The sequence below is a fragment of the Pelmatolapia mariae genome, linkage group LG16_19, assembly GCF_036321145.2.
Source record: "Pelmatolapia mariae isolate MD_Pm_ZW linkage group LG16_19, Pm_UMD_F_2, whole genome shotgun sequence".
Lineage (NCBI taxonomy): Eukaryota > Metazoa > Chordata > Actinopteri > Cichliformes > Cichlidae > Pelmatolapia > Pelmatolapia mariae.
This window is the reverse complement of record NC_086241.1, coordinates 33,852,029-33,867,488: the sequence shown is the minus strand read 5'-3', so window position 1 is coordinate 33,867,488 and position 15,460 is coordinate 33,852,029. Positions and strand designations below refer to the sequence as shown.

The 15,460-nt window shown below is 40.7% G+C and overlaps 1 protein-coding gene across 1 annotated transcript in view; it reads left to right on the top strand.

The window, feature by feature from the left end:
* Positions 1-5,716, top strand: part of ubxn4 (UBX domain protein 4) — a 69,471-nt gene extending 63,755 nt beyond the window's left edge. Inside the window, exons 11-13 of the mRNA XM_063497146.1 lie at positions 2,642-2,773; positions 3,971-4,191; positions 4,989-5,716. Coding sequence (XP_063353216.1) covers positions 2,642-2,773; positions 3,971-4,191; positions 4,989-5,127 — 492 coding nt within the window. The 3' untranslated portion in view covers positions 5,128-5,716. The remainder of the gene's footprint in view (positions 1-2,641; positions 2,774-3,970; positions 4,192-4,988) is intronic.
* Positions 5,717-15,460: the final 9,744 nt, after the last annotated feature.

The following is a 15,460-nucleotide window of genomic DNA, read 5'->3' as shown; positions in this document are numbered from 1 at the left end:
TCTTTGCAAAACAGCTCCAGCTCAGTCAGATTAGATGGACAGCATTTGTGAACAACTTGCCACAGATATTCGGTTGGATTTAGACACCAGACAGGTCAGGGATAAAGTTATTGAGAAATTTAAAACAGGCTTAGGCTACAAAAAGATTTCCCAAGCCTTGAACATTCCACGGAGCACTGTTCAAGCGATCATTCAGAAATGGAAGGAGTATGGCACAACTGTAAACCTACCAAGACAAGGCCGTCCACCTAAACTCACAGGCCGAACAAGGAGAGCGCTGACCAGAAATGCAGCCAAGAGGCCCATGGTGACTCTGGACGAGCTGCAGAGATCTACAGCTCAGGTGGGGGAATCTGTCCATAGGACAACTATTAGTCGTGCACTGCACAAAGTTGGCCTTTATGGAAGAGTGGCAAGAAGAAAGCCATTGTTAACAGAAAACCATAAGAAGTCCCGTTTGCAGTTTGCCACAAGCCATGTGGGGGACACAGCAAACATGTGGAAGAAGGTGCTCTGGTCAGATGAGACCAAAATGCAAAACGCTATGTGTGGCGGAAAACTAACACTGCACATCACTCTGAACACACCATCCCCACTGTCAAATATGGTGGTGGCAGCATCATGCTCAGGGGGTTCTTCTCTTCAGCAGGGACAGGGAAGCTAGTCAGAGTTGATGGGAAGATGGATGGAGCCAAATACAGGGCAATCTTGGAAGAAAAGAAGACAAAAGACTTGAGACTGGGGCGGAGTTTCACCTTCCAGCAGGACAACGACCCTAAACATAAAGCCAGGGCAACAATGGAATGGTTTAAAACAAAACATATCCATGTGTTAGAATGGCCCAGTCAAAGTCCAGATCTAAATCCAATCCAGAATCTGTGGCAAGATCTGAAAACTGCTGTTCACAAACGCTGTCCATCTAATCTGACTGAGCTGGAGCTGTTTTGCAAAGAAGAATGGGCAAGAATTTCAGTCTCTAGATGTGCAAAGCTGGTAGAGACATACTCTAAAAGACTGGCAGCTGGAATTGCAGCAAAAGGTGGTTCTACAAAGTATTGACTCAGGGGGCTGAATAATTCTGCACACCCCACTTTGCAGTTATTTATTTGTCGAAAATGTTTGGAATCATGTATGATTTTCGTTCCACTTCTCACGCGTACACCACTTTGTATTGGTCTTTCACGTGGAATTCCAGTAAAATTGATTCATGTTTGTGGCTGTAATGTGACAAAATGTGGAAAGGTTCAAGAGGGCCGAATACTTTTGCAAGCCACTGTATTTTAATGAAAGAAAGTAAAGAAACTCAAACACAGTTTAAATGATACAAAAGCCATAACAGAACATAACCAAGGGAGCATAATGAGCCACAGACGGGGAGAGACAGAGGTTCAGTCAAAGTGGCTTTATAATGCACCATGACTGGATTTCTCTGGTGTGCTGCATCTATAATTGGGTCAGCTCCTGAGACTTAAAACATGCAGTTGAACTATTAAAAGCAGAACACCAATCAATAGGTCTGGCAGGACACCTCTCTCTTTCCAAGTGTTTAAGGAGCAAGTTAAGACATGTAGCATCTTCCACTCCTCTGTGGGGCTTGTGAGCAAACCGTAGAGGATCCAACATAAAGTCTCTGGCCTGGATGACTGTGGGACAATTACAGCATCCTTCCAGACACTAAGGAGATGTTGTCATTTTAAGGACTGATTAAAGATGTTGTGGAACACTGGACTCGGCTCCTTCGCACAGTTTAAGGAGCTGTCCACGTATATTGTCTGGTCCCCGACACTTTTTACCTGAATGTAAAGAAATTTCTCACAACTGTTATAAAAGCAGTTTAGAGCATTGACAAATTCTCTGTGTGAATTAATACCCTCTAAAATATCCTGAGTACTGGTCTTTGCATTCTGGATTCCTACAGTGTTTTTTTTTTTCTTTTTCAAGACCAATCCAAGTCCGGGTTATTGCAGACATTTTATTTTCTAAAGCTGATCTCTGGGCTTGTTTAGCCTTTAGGACTTCTCCTTTCAGCTCTTTGGTAGCTGCCTGCAGCTCTGATGCCTCATTCTTTAAATTGTGGACAAAATTGCCCAGGTTGCTTGAAGACATCCCATTCAGTGCATTGGAAACAGCCCCACAGGCAGAGCACTGCTTCCTCATTCCAGTTCTTAATGTGCATGATTTGGACTTTTTCCCTCCTGACAACAGTTTTATAGCTAGGCAGATGTACACAGTTATGATGTGTCGATCCCAGAGGTGGGAATTTGAGGGATTTAAGAGAGACATGCTGATAAAGGTTAATGTTTTATTTTTTAAGACATACATGATTATAATCATCCAAAATAAAAATTTGGGGCACCAGGGATAGCTTTTGCACACTGTTATCAATTGGAGACTGAGGCAGGCCTTCCGGTGAATGTACACTGTGGTACTAAATGTATCACTTTCAGCTGTAGTGTGTAATGTATTTGTGGGCACACTGCGTTTTGCTAATTCAAGCATCAGGATGATTTTCTGCTTGCTGATTTTGTAGCCTGTGTGTTAAACAAAGCTCTTCACTATTCAGAGTATGTCAAAGCATGTCACACAGGACTGTATCACTTCATGCTAAGTCACTGTAAAATGTTTGTCCTGGTGTCCTCAGGAAGTTGGGAACCGCTATGGAAACTTTTCCCTTGCAACCATGTTCCCTCGGCGCGAGTTCACCAGTGAAGACCTAAACAAGACTCTGCTAGAACTGGACCTGGCTCCAAGTGCTTCTGTTGTTCTTTTGCCAGTGAGTAGTCTACTTTTTAGTAGTTAGTTACTAAGTTACTCAGTGAGTGTTTCATATTCAGCCCAGGCCATGGCCTTAACAGGTTTCCTTGGCAACAATCAAAGTTTCTCCTCGGCGGGTTTAGCAGAACGTGGAAGTCCCTGCTAAACCTAAAAAAAAAAGTTTTCTTCTACAAACCTTGTCTATATTAAAAACTGTAGATTTCTTGTATGGTTGGTTGCCAAAACAAACATTTTTGATACTCAAATGTCTTGAGTCACTTGTCATTGCTTTCTGTTTTACTTCCAAGGAGTGTATTACTTTGTAACTTTTCAGCCCTCAGCCATAAGATAAGATAAGATAAGATAAGATAACCTTTATTAGTCCCACACGTGGAAAATTTGTTTTGTCACAGCAGGAAGGCTTGTATTGTCATCCTGGAAGGGCGACATGGACACCCAAGTTTGTGAATGTGATAACTAAGAACAAAGTGATTTAGTAGTTTCAAATTGATACTATAGGTGAAAAATCTCAGACAAGTTTAAATCTCAGGCCAAGGTTAGAGCTCAAATTTTCTGAAAGTCCTGTAAATGTCATAACTTGAGAACAAGGGGACCATTGCCAATATTTATATTCAAGTGGTCTTGAACAGTAGTTCTCCAGGCTTAAGAAATTACTTTCAAGTCCTGTTTTTCAGGGTTTGCTGTGGTGGTATTTTTATTTTAAGTATTCTATTATACGGGGGGCTTTCCAGCACAGAGAGTGGATCTGGGCAGGTAAGCTGACCCTGAACCACTCTCGCCTCAAGGCACTTTATGTTGTAAGGTAGACCCTAAATAATACACACAGAGAAAAAGCAAACAATCATGACCCCCTATGAGCAAGCACTTTGGCATCAGTGGGAAGGAAAAACTCGCTTTTAACAGAAAATAACCTCCAGCAGAACCAGGCTCAGGGAGGGGCGGGGCCATCTGCTGTGACGGTTGGAGTGAGAGAAGGAAGACAGGATAAAGACATGCTGTGGAAGAGAAACGCAGATTAACATGTAGAGGGAGCCATGAAATTCTCTGAAATTTGCTCTGACTTATGCACAAACTCAGTTTAACATAGAAAAGTGTGGAGACACACACACACACACACACACACGTGTGCATGTTTGAAAAGGTGAACCCTTTTTAAATGCACCTCCTGTGACAGTGTATGAACTCTTCTTCTCAGCAATCAGGCAGGCCTGCAAACACAGTGGTCCAGTCCTCTGGTGGTGGCATTTGGGCAGTTCTGGGTACACTCCTCTACCCTCTGCTGGCTGTATGGAGATTTCTCAGTTCCTTTGTGTTTGCAACACCACCCCCCTCTGCTGCAGCATCTGTCCAGCCCAGGGGTCCCGCTCAGCAGTCCAGCTCTTACAACAGCTCATCAGCCTCAAACAAGGCAAAGAGGTGAGGGCCATTTTGCAGTCTCCACACATGTAGAAGTACACATCATTAATGCGCATATAATGCAACTTTAATGAGGTTCTTCTCAGGGCAAATGTTGAATCCCTGATTTTCTGTATTTTTTTCTTGCAGAAATTCACATTAAAGGCCTTCACACCTGTGTGTAAAATTTGTGCAGATATTTCCTATGTTTAAAAATATTTTTCGAACTCAACTGTTCTTAATGCAGTCTTTCATATCGAGCGCTAAATGTCACTAGACATATTTGCAGCATTTCTTTTTTTGACCCAAGCTTTTTTCCCACAATATTTCTGATCTGACCAATCAGACCACTGCATTTGACAACAAGTGTGCGGGTAGCACAAAACATGTGCTGCTACTGAATATACAAATAGTTTTAACTCAGACACACAGCTACATGCTGCTCCGGGTCAGTCAGCTCCCTGAAATTACTTCTCTGCCTCCTCAGCTTTGCTCTTAAATATGTACAAAAGCTTCCATGACGTTCCTGCTGAAGCCTCCTGTTGGGAATCGGATGACCCAGAATCTCAGTTTTTTCTTTTCTTGTCTAAAAACATCAAGACCAACTCATTATTGCTTGATGTCGACTTCCTTTTTCTTCCTTCATTTTCAAGTTTGGATCGGGAAAGTTCTAAATGTTGTTGCATTTTCACGACGTGTGATGGCCTTAATATAATGACATTTTTAGACATCAGATGTATTGTTTCTTTTTCTTGATTTGGAGAGTTTATGTTCTGAATGTGGTAACTGGCTTACTGTCCTGTTATTTTCCCTTTCAGGGGAAATCTCTCCAAACACACGTTGGAGAACCGTCCCAAGGAATTCAAGAAAGATGGTAAAGTCTGTAGGCTCAGGACTCAGGAGGACAGTGAGGATGACAACAACACTTGGAATGGAAACTCCACCCAGCAGATGTAGTGCATTCAGTAACAGCAGCGTCTCCTTCCTCTCACTCTGTTGCTGTGAATTAGTTCAGTCTGACCAGTTCCAGATTTCTGCTGCACGTAGAGCTGATCTATTTTTCGTTTTCCCTTACTGTGTTCCAGCCCTATGCTCTGCACCGTGGGTAGCTTGGTTATAATAATCCACAGAGCCTCCTTTGGGCTTAATCTCAGTGCTTTGTGTTAATTTTGACATGATTCTGACACTTAATTAGGCTCCGATTTTAGCAGGTTGAAACCCCTGCGACCATGAAAGACTACACCAGCACCTCCTCTTTCAGTTACAGCTCCTATGTGATTACTGTTAAGTACATGAGACGGTTAAACCAAACTGACTTTGTGGAGAAAATGACAGGAAAGAGTTGACCTACAGGTCTTGTAATCTGAGTCCAGCTTTATGTTTTGGAGTCACTGCGTTTTGAAAAGCGCGCACTGGTATGTCTGCTGCTGCAGTCAGAGTTCTACCAAGTGAGACGCAGCACACCTTCACAGGACTGTTGGGATTAGTTGACAGTGGGTGACTGTTGTAGTTCTTCTAATTCAACATTAAAAATCAAAGCAGCTTGTTTTTGTTTTGTTTTGGGTTTTTTTTTTTAATAAAATCACTTCAACTGTGTCTGACTGCTTTAGTGATGTCATCTGAATTCAGAAAAACTGGTTCAATAGACTCACTGTACTGTGGTTGCTTTTAAAACTGGAGGTGACCTGGTGACCAGAGACCACAGAGAATGAATATTTGCCTGTACATAGTTAAGCATTTGTGGGCAAAATAACAGCTTAACGCAAGTAACACATTATAATATCACTCTACAAAGATACAGCAGTCAGGAACCCATAATCCATGCAAAAAAGAATATTTCACTCACCCCAAAAGCCAAATTTTACACAGATCATTAAAAGCCCTTTTCCAGCAAAGGCAGGAATGTGAAATTATATCTTAATTATAATGTTAATTAATTAAACCGTGGCAGCTCACAATAAGCCAGAGCATTCCCTCCAAGTGTGACGTGGCACTCAGAAGTTTAGTCATGTGTGCCCCCTTTACTAGTGGCACTGATGACCAGTGTTCAAAATGTCTGTGAGGACGCGTTCAATTTTTTTATATAGCACCAGTTCACAACAGTCGCCTCAAGGCACTTGTGGTATATATATAATATAATGACAAAGTACTATCGAGGATGACACCCAGACTCTTAACCTGAGGGAAAGGAAGGATTGAGGAGTTGCCAATGTTAATGAAAAAGTTGTTGTATTTGATTTGAGCGGAAGCTATGCCGACAAGTAGAAGTAGTATAATATCTGAAATTTACCCAATTTAAGTGGATAAATTTTGGGACCCTTGCAAACTTAACTTTGCAGGAGCTGCAGTCTTTGAAGCTAACTTCTTGTGCTCCTCTTTGTTTAAAATTCAGTCATTTTCAAGTTTCACTCTTCCATTCACATTAAAATATGAAGAAGGACATGAGAGAGTTAAAAAGTCAGCATAATATGTATATAAAAACATATCAGAGAGGGGAAACAAATTGGCCCAGCCACTGCTACAGATATGCGGACGACACCTGGGTCAAAATCAAAACTCAAGAAGTATCCTTCACTGCAAACATCAACGCTGTGGATAAAAACATAAAGTTCACCAGGGAAGACACAAAGGATAACTGTTTGCCAATCATGGACTGTGCTGTGCACATTGAAGGGAATGGAAACCTCAACATTAAGGTTTGCCGGAAGCCCACACATACACTTTCACAGACACATATGTACTAGTACCTCCTCTTTTACTCCCACCACCCTCTGGAACACAAACGTGGAGTAATCCGGACCCTATAACACCAGGCAAAAATATTCCCTCTAAGCCTGAAGGGAAAAAGAGGTAACACACACATGTAACGAAAGCTCTTAAAACATGTGGTTATCTTAATTGGGCTTTTATCAAATCAGCAAAGATGCACAGAAAAGAAGATCAGACACCAACTAATGAGGATAAGAAGAACAAGTGGAACAAAATCGTCATCCCCTATGTAGCAGGTTTATCATAGAAACTCAGGAGAGTTTTCTCCAAGCACGACATCCCAGTTTACTTCAGACCCAGCAACACACTCAGACAAAAACTGGTTCATCCCAAAGACAAAACTCCTAAACACAAACTTAACAACGTAGTGTATGCTGTACAGTGTAGCGAGGAATGCCCAGAGCTCTACATTGGAGAGACCAAACAGCCACTTCACAAACGCATGGCACAACATAGAAGAGCCACCTTCACGGGACAAGACTCAGCAGTCCATCTGCATCTAAAGGACAAAGGTCACTCTTTCAGAATGCCAATGTTCACATTTTGGACAGAGAGGACAGATGGTTTGAAAGAGGAGTGAAAGAAGCATCTATGTCCACTGTGAGCGACCATCTTTGAACAGAGGCGGTGGCTTATGACACCAACACTCTGCCATCTATAATCTACTGTTGAGATTCCTTCCCAGACGCCTTAATGCCCACTCACATCCTGGGCCATCTGACCTCAGGAAATCACATAATAGGGTGGGGCTAGGTTTCACAATGGGTTCACACGAAACCCTGGCTGATTGTGACCCACACCCGTTTTCACACCTTGGCTCGTGTGATTAGGTAGAGGATCAACAGGGGGTCTTTGACCCTCTAGGGGACATTCCCATAGGGCTTAAAATCTGGGACTCTCCACCAATTCCTCTTAGAACTGAAGAAGCTTCTCATCTTCAAAGAAACTTAAAGAAGTCCAGGCGCTTTTCTTTCCAAGTTCCTTAGAGTATGATGACCTGGATGACCAATGTTGGGGAGTAACGGAGCCCGACACGGAACCTGACGTATTAGCCAGAGGTCCCTTTACTGCGGTTCGGAGCCGCGGACCTGTTTTATATACGCGCGGAATAGTTTTCTATACAAGATCGCTGCAAAAAGTGCAGCCTTACCTAATGTCCACCTACTGTTACTCATATTAAGATTTAAACATCTAGTTGGTATTGGTATGACGAGTAACCTTCAGTAATAGTAATAAATCACACAGCAATAGTACATTCATGTAGTTGTAAAGCATGATAATATACTAAGTAATCCTAAGTATTCAGAATACGTTACTCTCATTGAGTTTTATGCAAGTAGAGGTGACATAGGTCGCGAGATTGAGACACAGGCATTAGAGCCTCTTAATGCGTGTTTTGTTTGGGTTTCCACCAGCGTGGAATTACCAAAAATAGAGAGGGCATAGCCGAACATATGAAACAGGAAAGACTGCCGTGTAATCCATTTATTTCAACAAAGTAACTGTATTCTGAATACCACCTTTTTAAACAGTAACTGTAACTGAAAAGTTACTCATATTTTGTATTTTAAATACATAACATCGGTGCATGTATTCTGTTACTTCCCAACACTGCCAAAGTATATAATGGATTTCTTCTCCACAACCATGGCATGTCTGCAGCTTAAACTGTCAGACAAGAAAGAAAAAGTCTGTTTGTGACAAAGAAGGCCACAGGAAAAAGAGTAAATCAGCTATTTGAAACAACAAAATTGATGCTATCTCAGAGAGAACAGGCAACCTTTAACCATCTTCAGCATTATGTCAAAAATGCTGATGAAACCAAAGCTGAAAAAATCCTGCGCTTCTTCACTGGGTCTTCTGTCATCTGTGTTGACAAAATTCTCATGTGCTTTAATGCTGAAACTGGGCTCAACAGAAAGCCTGTTGATCATACCTGTGGAGCTACCCTTGAAGTACCATGCACTGACAGTTCTTATCCTGAATTTCGAGTTTGACAATGTCCTTTTCAGCAATTACTTTGAAATGGACATCATTTGAACTTGATGGGAGTACTAATGGTTACAGCTGTAAATGTTATAATTATCCCTGAGTTCATATATTCTGTCTGTTTCAGTTCTGTTGAAACCAGGTTTGAGGTTAGCATTAAAGGGACAGCTTACATCAAAATCAACTTTTGTTTTTACTCCTGCCATCAGCCCAAATAAAGGCTCGCTTTTGTTTAAAGTTCAGTTTCCTCTCTCATTGTCTGCTTTTGGGTCTGTTTTCTCAACACACTAGTGTACCCCGCCGTGACACACATTTTCCTTTGGCCTGCTGTTTATCCGCTTAAATTGTTTTGGTGTGAGTTGCCCAGTTTTGAGAGATATTAGCTGTAGAGATGTCTTCCTTCTGTTAAATATAATAAAACTAGATGGTGCTTGCCTTGTGGTATAACAGCTAAGGAACCCATGAAAAACAGGTCAGCTGAAGGGAATCCAGTAATTTTATATCCAGTCACACTCTCATACCCCTTGTAGCTGCCCACTCTGAATTACCTCTCAGGACGCAGAGAGCTTCGACTGTTGCAACTTTATTCTCTCCTCTTTTAAACCACCGACAATGTGGCACCGTGAAAACTATAAAGATGCACAAACAAATGCCATTATAACATTTAAGTAGAAAGTGCAGAAATGTTCACATTTTACTATATAGAAAATTATTTTGATGAACTCAAAACGTGACATTGACATAAATCAATAGCTTTTAAACAATTTATGTTACAGCATTTAATAAAATGAATTAAAGACAACCTTTCTGTCTCTTAAATACATAAACAATCGTTTGCAATCATTAAACCAACCTCTTTCTGCTTCCAAGGGTGATAATCATGCTGAACCTGCTAGCAACCTCCTCCATGCGCATCTCTTAGCCAGTCTTTCCACACCACAAACAAATGACATGCATATACAAAAAAACAACAACTTTTGTACAAATGTAGGCCAATGATAAATACATGATATCATTTCAGTCATTTCAAAGGTTTATTTGCATGACGCACAAACAGACACAATTGAAAGGTACAAATGTATTGTGCATGAAACGATTTCAAACGTGGTGCAGATGTGTGTCACAAGTTGATCTGGCTGTAGGCTGTGGCACTTGGCCAGAGGTGGCGCTGGTTGATTGGAGTCCATGTTAGTGCACACAAAGTAAACTGCACGCTTTAGTTGTGAAGCAAAAGCGCTGAAACCGGAGAAATAAAACGTATGAGGGGAACGATAACGACGACTAGATTCACCCGGTCGTTTACTCTTGCTGTCCTGTGAATAGCATCGGCGGGGTGTTAATTGTTTGCTGTTTTCGCGATCGCGTCGCGCATGAGAATATCACCAGGTAAACTTCCGACATTTTTAAACATTTTGTTGTTCAACAGCATCAAGACTGACGGAGTGTGTTTGAGATAACCTCACAAGTGTCACAGATGACACATTTGGCGTTTTTTTGCTGGTTTGTTGGTAGCAGCTCCTGAAACGCAAGTCTGCCACACATCTGTTCGACCAAATCCAGTTAATCTGCACGCCAGTTAATCTGGAACACCGGTAGCCACGTGATTATCAGCAGTTACCACGCCTACCTAGCCGCATCAGAGCCGTTTTCCGTCAACAACCTCCATTTTAGACCCACCTATAGACACGTGACTGGACAGACGTCACATGCAGTAAATTTGGGCCCACGTGGGTTTTGGCCTTGGAACGTCTGATTGGTTGAAGTAACGTGAACGTGGGATCGTTACTGTGATTCTATTGGCTCAAACAATTAAAAAGAGGTGTCAATCATGCAAATTGACCAAAAGAAACCAAAGTTACAGCCCCTCAGAGTTTAAAGGGCCAGAGGCCAATTAAGCGCTCCATGTGCACGGCAGAAAAGGCCCATTACCATGTAAATGTGTGGTTAATTCTTCAAAAATGTATTTAAAAAAAAAAGCATTTTTAGGCATGTTAATAAAATTAATTAATTTCTGCTCTTAAATACCTAAAAAATTCAACTGGCATGGTGTCCAATTGTGTGCCAAAATTGGACATTTTTGTACAACGTCTGGATATTCATGTATTGACAGGGCTGTAATTTTTCACTGTTTCACTTTAAAAACATAAATCTTTGCACAGATGATGTTTATATGTTGGTTACTGAATTTCTGTAATGAAATGTGAACTGAGGCATATTTTTAAAAGGGTTATGTGCTAAAATTAAAAAAAAAAAAAAAGGCGAGGATAAAATCTACTTACTTTTTCTATGTTCCAGTTTCAGTGACTTTGACACAGTAATATCTGCTTCAATATTTACACCTCTGATGAAATTTCACAAGTGTTAGCTTTATTTTGATACCAAGATTGTAAGCACAGAGTTTGTAATTGCAGAGAAATAATCAATTAAATTTGGACATTGCATTTTCGAGAAGGAAGCTCAGAAACCCCTTTGGGGCTCAAGAGGTTAAGGTGATACTGTGCAAAGGAGGTAACACCTCAAATCTGGTGAAACACCTGGCGACACATAGCGGTTTTTTAAAAGCCAAGAAATGCACCGTATTTGATAGCTTGCTGCAAGAATCTGTGTGTCAGTCGTGCTGTGACAGTAGTCACAGAGAAGTGTTACACTAAGCTCTCAAACTAATTTACTTTTCCAACGAACACCATTTCGGACTTGATATCCACCCGTCTGAGTTGGCTTCTATGCGTAGATCATGCGCAGTAACTCATGGATTCTTTGTTGGCTTTCGTTTCTCACCTTTGATACAGTTAGGTTCTCATTCTGAGTTGTTGTTTTAGGTCCGTATTACTTGTTGCCAGTGTGTTCATCAACATAGCATATATTAAAGATGGTTTAACTCGTGAATTGTTATTCACTTTTACTAAACAGAAAATAAACAACTCAAATATCTATGCTCATGACATCACCAACAAGCAGGGCTATACTGGGAGAAAAAACATTGATTGTAAGGTAAAGGCTTGTATTATTAAAAACAAATCTCTTTTGCTTTGTTAGCACACAAACAAGTTCTAACAAACTTGAAAGTCAGTATTTGGTATGACCACCTTTATTCTTCAGCACAGCGAGAACTCCCTTAGCAAAGCTTTCTTGTGTTATGGGTAGTCTTCAGGAATAGTTCTTCAAGCCCTCCCCTGCTCTTCTTTGGATGATGTCTGCTTTTTGCTCTGGTCTATGTCAAGATGATCCTACACTGCTTTGGTCATGTTGAGGTTCAGGCACTGGAACACAAACAATAGAACACTCAGAGGGTTCCACTATTTTTACTGCATTGGCAGTGTGTTTGGTGTTACTGTCATACTGAAAAAAGAAGCTGTTGCCAATATTGCCACATGTCCGGTTTCCTAAAATGTTTGTAAGGAAACACTGCACTCCATGCCAAGATATGAAAACTGTGGGGAATCAACTTATTGTTATTAAAAAAAAATTTTTTTATTAACTGAATATTCATTGGCATTTTTCATAAGATCAGCAGTTTTGTAACATGTTTTTGTGACAGTCTTTTAGTAACAAAGTGCTTAAAGATACGATTTAAAATAGGTTATTTGGTTAGTTGTCCTTGAGCTAAATGTCTTGTTTTATTCTTAAATGAGTCAGGTCAGTGAACCATAGGTCGGTGTTAAGTAGCTGAACAAACAAACATTATAAAATAGTCAGGTACAAGAACTGAACTGAAATGGACTGAAAAAGCAGCTGCTGTCCAAAGACCTCCAGAGAGCCTGGAGAACTAGAGACCACTTTAAAAATATACATATAATAAACTTGGTTTCTTGGAAGAAACGTAAAGAAATGAGGGCTGAGTCGAAACTGCAAAATACTGTTCATTCATTTCTGCAGGGATATTTTTCTACCAGCAAGAACTAAAATGCTTTCTCAATATTAGTAAACTCTTCCTTATCAGTAAGATCAAGTAGCTCCTCACCCAAAACATTACATTGTAAGGTATAAAATGTATTTAGTTGTATTCCAATTGTTATGTTTAATATCACTCTACAGTGAGTGATGTCAGTCTTGCAACTACCAGACCTCGCTGCACACAGAGGACAAGAAAAAACAGCCCAAACTGAGCTGGCCTGGTCCCCACAGCCCAGAACAACATTCAGGGTCACACATGATATTTTAACACAGATGCGACAATAATTAAACCTCACAGGGTGCACGTGTCAGGTGCACACAGACACACACAGGTGAACAAATTCATCTTGAAACCATTTGAACAGTGTGCCATTCTTCCAAGTACAACACTAAGACACAGCAGTGAAAACATGGACCACAGTAATCTGCACACAGTGTTGGGAATGTATTCCACTACAGATTACAGATTACATGCCCCAAAATGTATTTTGTAACGTATTCCATTAAATGACTCAATGAGAGTAACGTATTCTGAATACTTTGGATTACTGATTGTAGTGAAGTAGATTCTGGGGTAGGATTTTACATGATGTCCACAAACGCACCACTAACATCCACACCTTCCCAGTTGACAGTTAGCAGGCTTATAAGAAACAGCTGCACTTCACTACCAGAAGGAGTCATTTGGCAGTCTTGTCCATCCAAGGTGGCTGAGAGCATTAGGCAACTAAACACTGCAGATCTCTCAAGGAAAGCTGCTCAGTTTAGTATTGCCCTTTAGAGAGTGGTAAGTGGGACTCTTGCGTTCATCATAACGTGGCATAGTAGGGTGGACTTTGACAACTGTTTCCCTCTTTTGTTGCAGGTTTGCACTATACTGCTGCTGTCTTGTCATATGCTGTTTTGTTTGTTATGCAATACTTTTATAACGAACAGTAATTTGGGGTGTATTTGTTTTATGTAGATCTTTTACTAATTTGTTTAACGTTTTATGCTTTCTTTTATTGCTTTAGTGGAGGTGCGGCCGCTTGTTGAGGGGCTAGGCACGTGAGGTGGAATCCCCTCCCCGATGCATGAGAGTGTACACACCGGGCATAGGTAGATTGCACCATTTAGAGTTTAGTGTGAGTGAGGTCTGCAGTGAAATCACACGGGTGAGTAATCGGTGGCACCCTTGGGCACTCCTCCCTGTAGGTTGCCTCCTCAAGTGGCCGGTCTCCACCATTTTGTTTAGTTGCTCTTTTAACATGTTGTGATTGTTTTTAGGGTAGCATTGTGGTAGGGAGTCTGGTCGTTTTGTTAATAAAGTGTTTTAATTATCTATTTTGCCGTCTCAACCCTGCTACCTTAGGTGCCTTTTTGATTTTATAATTCTATGTCTTTTAGTAGTAGTTCTTAATAAACTTTGATTTGTAAAATTCACCTGCCTCACCTCTGCCGTTAATAACGAGTCTGTGGGCTTTGGTAGCCAGTGTAACACTTACTTTGGCTAGAGATATCTTTCCTGGGGTGTAACTCCCTCCCCCAGGTGGCGTTGTCAACATCTTAGTTACCATCCCCGGTTATCCCTCAATCGCGCCACCACATTAATATATTATCATGCTTTTTACAACTACATCAATCTACTATTGCTGTGTGATTTTTTTTTTTTTTTAAATTATTACTATTACTGAAGGTTACTCGCCATACCAATACCAACTAGATATTTAAATCTTAATACGAAATGAGTAACTGTAGCTGGACATTAGGTAAGGCTGCACTTTTTGCAGAGATCTCGTATAGAAAACTATTCTGCACGTATATAAAACCGTAGTAGCCGAAAACTAGCTTTACTTTGTCTGGGTCAACTTTGCTAGCGAGAGACAGAGAGAGGCGTTGAAAAGCTGCTCCAACAGAACTTATTGTTTCAGAGGAAAACACGAACACGGTGTACAGTCGAGTCTTAATAGCTTACTTATAACTGGGCTTGTCAGGCTCTCTTCTTGGCTGCAGTGGTTATTATTATATTTACATGCTTCCAGCTCCCGTTTCTGCTCGGTGACAGCTCGTACTTTTCCTTTTTCTCCCTCCCTCGCTCACAGACACATAACGGGTATGGCAGTCCATTCTCCCTGCAGCACGGACTACACTGCCCATGAGGCTACATTATTTAGGTCTATGCCTGTAACACTCTGCCTGTTGCCTTCATATTAAATTTTTTTAATTATAATTAATATTCACATCATTATGCGGTGTGACATGGGCCGTGAGACTGAGACCCAGGCATTAGTGAAGTGAAATTTATTTTTCGGTCAATAACAACACAGATTATCATTTTGCATAAAAGTGCTCAATCATACAGTAACCGAAAAAGGAATAGGCTGAAGCCTTGTGGCTTATAATTATCCTATCCTTTACCCCATAGGAATAATCAAATCCTTAACCAAGAAAATGAATAGCATTGATAAATAAGTTATATAACAGTTTGAAAAGAAATCAATGATAAATCAAGAAATTAAATCAACCCAAAGTTATTCATCAGACCAAATTTCCATAACCTTGAATGATACAAATTTTTAAATTCTTCCTGAAAAATGACACAGAAAAACACATCTTCAGTTCATCATTAAGTCGATTCCATAATTTCACTCCCAAAACT